The following is a 7,359-nucleotide window of genomic DNA, read 5'->3' on the forward strand; positions in this document are numbered from 1 at the left end:
TCTTTACAAGAAAAAAACGCGGTTGTTCATTGTTGGCATCGTTTCTTAGATAGAAATCAGATTCTATGTTTTACTTATTTCTAAATTAGAAACTAATTTCATGCTGCACAAAGTGTCCAAGGGCACTACTAAACCTGTCAAGTATGCACCCTGTGGGTACATGAAGGCTCTCGGCAGTGAATGGGTAGGTAAATACATTCTGAAAAGTCAAGATTCTTTCTGAATTATTTGTTGGGGGTTTTTTTCTCTTCAGGTTCACATGCATTACTCTTCATCTTTATTCTTTATTTTCTGAATGTGAATAGCCATCTTTCTTTTTGAGGATACTGCTAACTTCATTATAAGTGGGTCTTTGTTGTTGTTGTTGGGTTGGGGTTTTTTCCATCTTCTGATTTCTTGGTTTTTTGGACATCTTGTACTCTTGTGGACTTTGATCTTATACAACTGTATATTATTTGGCAGAGATTTTGTACTATGTTTCTTTTCCATATAAATCTGATAAAATCAGAGCATTTTACTGCACGTATGACAAATTGTGCTCAAAAATATTATCCAAGGGAAAAAAAATGGAAATATAAGACTGACATTATTTGCAAATCAACAGCTACCTTTATAATTTACAGGAAACTTATAATTGTCGCAGAAATCAGTTATGTGTCATCCATGGCATGGGAGGTGCTGCTTATGCTGTTATATGTTTGATCAGCTAGAGTATCTCCTCTGACAGATATTGCATGTACTTCAGTTCACAGTGGAATTAACACATCTAATATTTTTATAAAGAGATCTGATAATGAAAGCAGGAAGTAGCATATTATTTTCACTTTCAGAGATGACACCACCTGTGAAGTAAAAGACTTGAGTAAGATCATAGAATCACAGAATATTCCTAAGTTGGAAGGGACCCACAAGAATCATTGAATCCAATTCTTATTACCAAGAATGATAAAAGGTCATGGCAATGGATACAGTGGTGCGATTTGTTTGCACCACTTAATAACATACAGAATATTGTAGCATCTTTTCGAAATATAAAATATGTCTGGAAAGACATTTTTCATGCAGATGTAATCAGCAACACAGCTAACACAGAAGGTCTCAAAAAGATTTTTAGGAAGCTGTGTAAAAAGGAGAAGCATACTAAATTGAAGGAAAAAGAGCTCTTCTCAAATTCACTGAAACAAAAGAAACACTTCCCAAGTTAAAGTAACACCATTAAAATAACTTGGTAACTGTCATAGATTTTTAAACCTGCAGATTTTACAAAGTTGTGTATCAGATTACAGTGAAATGTGACACTGCAGGTAGCTCTGACAGAATTTTCTATTATCAGCCAGATCAGCCTTCTAATTTCATTTAGTACTGGTGGCTGAAGTTTTGGAAAATGCAGGACTTCTCATACAAGAAAATCGGTAATTACAGGTTCCAGACAAGAGAGAGGAGAACAGAAATGGTAGGATACTGTAGTTACTCGCAGCAGCCTACCGTCAGTGGGAATGCATCGTTTGCCTCTGCACCACAGCAGGGGATTCTTGGAGAAATGTTCAGCCAGAACTGAGCTTCAGTTGGTGCCTTATGCTTTGCTGTGCCCTTAGTTAGAAAAATGCTGTCAGGTGCATTCAGCACATAGATTTCATACAGGGTGTCTCTCATGCAGCCCTTTCCAAAGCTTCAGCTCTCTTTCTCATAGGAAGATAGCCTCTATTTCAACTACAGTGTTCGGTATAATAATACATTTAGGACTGATGAAAAATCACCCATGCAGAAAGTACCCTTTTAATGAAAAAGATGTAACAGATATATGGATAGCTTCCATTCAGTGAAGAACTGAAAAGTACAAATCAGGCATATTCTCCAATTTAATCCCCTGTATTTATAAAGAATGTATGTAGAACCTGCTTTTGTTGACAACAGTAAAAAGCTGTAAGTATAAGAAGGTTTTTGAAGGCAGCATCTCTGTGTCTCAGCAGGTGCATTTGCCAGCAGTTACCCAGGAAAGCCTCAACTTGCTGGGCCCTGGAAGCAGCTTGAGCTCATGAACATTGATTTCCATTGTCTCTGGCAATCTTAATCTGAACTCCATTTTGCCTCCTTCTTCTGTTCAGGCTAAAAGGATAACTAACATGCCAGTCAGTTTTATTGTACACAGAAGGCATGACTGACAGAAGCAAGCATCGCTTTCCAGCAAGACAGTATTTTTCAGTAACTTGCTGAAAGCACTTACAATCTAATAAAACTGGAAGTTTATTTAAAGAAAAGATGTGCCTGAAGATTGTATGTTCATTGATTTTTTTTACCTTGTCCCATTTCCTTAATTTACTAAAAAGGTTTATTTTATTTACATCTGGAGGAAATAAACTCAATACATTTTGTGTGTCGATGTAATGCTTCTTGCTGCAAAAAAATCTAATCTTTGTTCTCCTGGACGCATTCTCTGTTCATTTCTCTATTCTTTCTCACACAACAGAGCATTAATGCTATCTGACAAAGGAAAAGGAAACTGCACTATGGAGCCTTTTCATAAGCATTATTTTTCTTGCCACTACATGGTCACTAGAGAGAGACTACGCTGCCCGCAGTCGTTTGGATCGGTTTGTGAGGATTGCTTTTAATTAAGGAATGATAGCCAGTTTCACAAGGCAGTTATCCGATTGCTGTGTATGGAACAGTACCGGACACTTACAATCAAGGAACTCGACAGAAGAACGTTTTTCTTATGCCTTGTTACTTACCTGCTCCCACATCCCACTTTACTACGGACTTTTATTTTGCAAACATTTAGAGACCAGTTTAATACACTAGTGTAACGTAATCCACACGAACGGGGCCTGTGAAGCTGGAACAAAACCCGTGCCCGTGACGTTTATAGCCTGTTTGTCAGGGCCTTTTTGTTTCCACGGGGAAACGCTTAGCAGGTACGTTCGTCGCACAAGGAAGACTTAATTTGACATTTAAAAACAAATCCACCCGCGCGTGTAACACCCGCCCGGGTTTCCAGCTCTGAGGAGGATCCGCCCCCCGCCCCGCCCCGCCCGGAGACCACGCCCCTCCTTCCTGGGGCCCCGCCCCCTCCCTCCCGCCGCCGCCGTGTTCCCCCCTCCCATTGGCGGCGGGGCCTGCGCGTGACCGAGCGGCGCGTGACGTAGGAGGAAGGAGCCGCCATTAGGGGCAGCGGGGCCGCGGCCGCGGGGCAGGTTGGGCTGCCGTGTTCCTTCCTCACCTCCATCCCCGCGCTCTCAGCGCTGCCCTTCCGTCCCCGCCAGGCTTCCTCCCGCTGCCCCGGGGCCCCCCGTCCCGGCGGGCGGCGGCGGCCCGTTGATGTGAGGCGCGGCTCGGCGGCGGGGCGCGGATGGCGGCGGGGGCCGGCGCGGCGGCCGGGGGCCGCAGCTTCTCCTTTAAGGTGGTGCTGCTCGGGGAGGGCTGCGTGGGCAAAACCTCGCTGGTGCTGCGCTACTGCGAGAACAAGTTCAACGACAAGCACATCACCACGCTGCAGGTGCGGGCCGGGGCGGGCGGGCGGGCCGGAGGAGGGGGCGGTGCCGGTGTGGGGGTCCCGTTGTTGTGCTCCGCTCACCTCGCCCACCTCCCGGGGCAGCCGGGCCATGCCTTGTTCACAGCTTAGCGGAGCCAGAGTAACCACCGCCACTCGCTAATGGTGGCTATCCCAGGCCGAGTTCTCTGGAAGCCAGTTTTCTGTTTCTTTTCACGCCTCAGAAGCTTTCAGTACTTTAAGGCCTCGTTTCTACTCTGCATGCTAACTGCTCCGTTTTTTCCAGTTATATATATGAATGTCTTCATGTGTGTCCTGGGAGGTATGATGTAAATGCAATTTTGTTTTTGTAATCACTGTTAGTGGACTGATGACTAAGTGTTTCATATGTGCTGCATGTCTGTTAATCATAGTCTTCCCCATGTTCTCAGATCCCAACATCGGAGCTGCTTAAATGCTGCTGTTAAAAGAGAAAAGCTCTCACAAAATGCTTGATGAGATTAAGGCTTACGATTTAATAACAGAAAAGATTCTTAAGGCTTACTTGCTTGTCACGATAGCTCCCTGAATTTTGGCCAGATTAGCAACGGTGCTGTCTGCTAATTTATGAAGAACTACAAAGTGATATTCCACTTATGAAATGTGACAGGGTGTCTGCTTGAAAGCAATGTTATTTTCATGACCTATTAGTGATGGATGGCATGGTACAGAATAAACTGCTTGTATTGTACATGGTGTCAGAAAATATGTTTTGAACTTAGTGTTATGGGTGGTACGTTAAGTCTTTCGGGATGTGTCAGCTTGCTTAACCTTTTTATTTGTGGTTACACCAGTTGCACAGCATCTTTCTTAGCAGTTGGGAGCATGTATGTGGAACTGTGGGTTTTAATACATACTGCTCTTAATTTTTTTTTTTTTTTAATAATGAAACAAACCTTACCACTTGGTGGGCCACCAGTGGGTTTTTAACTACCTTTGAGGTTCTAAAGTACAGAAGAAATAGCAGGTGATGCTGAAAAAAAAGAGCTTTAGGGTAGTTATGTGCTATTCTCATGCATTTAGGGAAAAATTCTTAAACTGGGTATCTCAGAAGTATTTAATAGTGAAACTTTCCCTAAAACCAAAGAAGCATTATAGATGTACTAGAAACAATACATTGAATGTTTCTTAAACAGATAATGTTGTTCTAGTTTTGCAATGAAGAGCTACAAAGAATATGTTTTAAACTCTGTTACCCTGTATTCATACTCAGCTTTTGGGTTAATCTGTTGGTAGGTTTATTAGGCATGGTGTGGTATTTATGGCAAAGCTGACTGTAGCTTTGATGCCACAGAAGGTATTTGGGATGCTACAGATGTGACTAATAGCTTGTAGGTGTCAGAGGTGAGGCTGAAGTGCAGCGTTGAGCAAGCAATTATTTAAAGTGCAACAAAGTGATGATTTGTAGCTGAATTCTCGTATCCCGTGTAAAATGAATAGGGCTGAGTAGGTTGTTATGTGATGTAGTGTGTGTTTGTTGTTTGAGGTTTTGTTCTTTAAATCTGTAGTGGAAACCCTTAAATATAAATAAAAATGGGTTGAAATTCAGACTTGGGTCACAAATGTCATAAAATGCACCTTTAAATTGCTCCAAAATGCTGATAGGAAAATATCTGTAGATAGTGTGGCTCAAGAGCTTCTGGTTTTGACTGTCTGGAGGTTGTTTGTAAAGGAGTGGAAGCATGTGCTCATATTCATACTGAGATTTTATTTTTCCACTGTAATTAGGTTTCTGGTTGCTACCTGTGTCTCTTCTAACTGAATGCACAGTGTTTCTCAAGTCATTTGCTTTTCTGTTCTGAGCCTCCTAAGCCACTGATACATCTTATTCATCATAAAATATAATGTCAGTTGCTGTTGAATCTTACCATGCATCATGTGCATGTGTGAAGTATTATCTTTTTTATTCCTCTTTTCCTACATCATACAGTTCTAGAACAAAGTTGAAATAAGTTCCACTATTACATGAAAATATTCCTTAAAAATAAGAGAAACTAGGTTATCTCATGAAGCAGTGAAGTATCACATTTGGAAAGCATCTTTGGTTTGTTTCCTTTTAAGATTGAAGGCTTAGTCTGATAAGTTTGCTTTGTTTCGTGGAAACAGTTCAAAGTATTGTAACAAATTCCTTTGTTCCAATAAAGCCAAAATTAGATAAATACTTTGCTCCTGGTCCAGCAAAGGAGCGACAGTGATGAATCATATGAAAAGATGACTAGATATTGAGACAAGAGGCTCTCCATCCACAGTCTTTTCTGACTTAAAAAAGGAAAATATTGCATAGTGCTTTATTCCAATATGCTTGCAACATTAAGGGTGGTGAGACTGAAGCCTTCTGGAAACTTCACTTAGGATGTTATTCTACTGTGAAGTTATTCTGTATACACCCAAACAGGAAAGTTTCTTTTGTGCAACAGAAGACTTTAGTAAAAGGGAGCATTTTCTCTTCTCTCCACACCCCCCTTCTCTAAATGCTAGCTGGAGTGAACTGGAACTTCCTTTGATTTAGGAAGCTGCTGGGACGTGTTGCTGTAGTTGTGTCAAGTCATGTACTTAAGATATTGATAACCTGCAGATGGAAATTAAGGTAGCTACTGATTGACATAGGAAAACATCTAGGTGGAACAATGTGGAAAAGCTAATGCAGGCGAGGTAGGGGGTTTTGCAGGCAATAAATACAATCTATAACCTTGTGGTTGTCAGATTTTGTTGAAATTGGTTCCCATTGTTTGAAATATTGAGGTCACTGCTCTCATATTGATATAATAATTCTAAGCTATGAGTGAACTGTGCTAGAATTACTCCAATAATAAACTTACTGTCAAACTTTTTTTTAAATCAAGTAGATACTTTATATTAGTTAGTTACTCAATATAAATACAACTTCTGAGTACTGGTCTCTCAAATGTGTGGAGGACTTCAAAATATCCAACCCAAGAGAGCTGCTGATATGGTTCTAATCATACTATAGAGATCCCGATGGCTTTGCTGGACTTGCATAATCTGGAAAAACTGTGTTGGCTTTTAAGATACTTGGGGACTGGTAGAAAACAATCCAAGGAACTTCAGTGCTATGTGCAGTGTTTGTATGCCTGGCCTGCTGCTGTTGAACATGAAATAGTCAAAGGCAGGTGACACACACCTGCTTTTATTTATCGACTTCCAGGAGAATCTCTTCCAGCTGGGTCTTCCTTGTGTTCTATTCAAGCCCCTTTGTGAGGTCCTAACAGGGTCTAGTGGACACGTGAAACTGAGCTCTTAGAAGTAAGAATTAAAACAAAGAAAAGATTTCCTATAGACACATCAAAAGATTGGAATTTTAACTCTTATAATTGCATTATCCTTATTCTTCGAAGTGCCTAAGTATTCTTCAGACCAGTCATAAGACACTAAAGTCAAAAATACCAAAGTTAGAAGCTTCCTTCAAAGAGTTGTTTGAAATTACTTATCTTTGAATTAACTGTGGGTTTGTATATCCATGAGTTTTTGAAAGTTGTAGAAAAGATTAATTTTCATAGTAATTAAATCAGTACAGAAAGAAGTTACTGATTGTAAATCAAGCCACAACTCAGACTTGAAACTGCAGTACTCAATTTGGTAATTTTTTGGGAGATTAGAGAAAATGTTGAATCCTTTTTGATGTGTAATTACTCAACACTGTGTAGACTGCTCTGATTTCAAAGGCTTTGACTGTGAGACTTGGTGAGATTTGGAATCTTGGTAACTGACTTTTTTCCCTAAATTATCTCAAAATAAAAGTTAAGACTCTTCCTTACATGTTGAGTTCCCCAAATTTCTAAAAGCTGCATAGTCCTGCTGTTCATGTGTGG

At 40.6% G+C, this 7,359-nt stretch overlaps 1 protein-coding gene across 1 annotated transcript in view; it reads left to right on the plus strand.

The window, feature by feature from the left end:
• Positions 1 to 3,196: 3,196 nt before the first annotated feature.
• RAB21 (RAB21, member RAS oncogene family) overlaps positions 3,197 to 7,359 on the plus strand; it is a 12,575-nt gene continuing 8,412 nt past the window's right edge. Inside the window, exon 1 of the mRNA XM_027889091.1 lies at positions 3,197 to 3,496. Coding sequence (XP_027744892.1) covers positions 3,350 to 3,496 — 147 coding nt within the window. The 5' untranslated portion in view covers positions 3,197 to 3,349. The remainder of the gene's footprint in view (positions 3,497 to 7,359) is intronic.

The sequence above is a fragment of the Empidonax traillii genome, unplaced genomic scaffold, assembly GCF_003031625.1.
Source record: "Empidonax traillii isolate 1590-97213 ecotype Southwest subspecies unplaced genomic scaffold, ASM303162v1 scaffold252:size1141739, whole genome shotgun sequence".
NCBI lineage: Eukaryota > Metazoa > Chordata > Aves > Passeriformes > Tyrannidae > Empidonax > Empidonax traillii.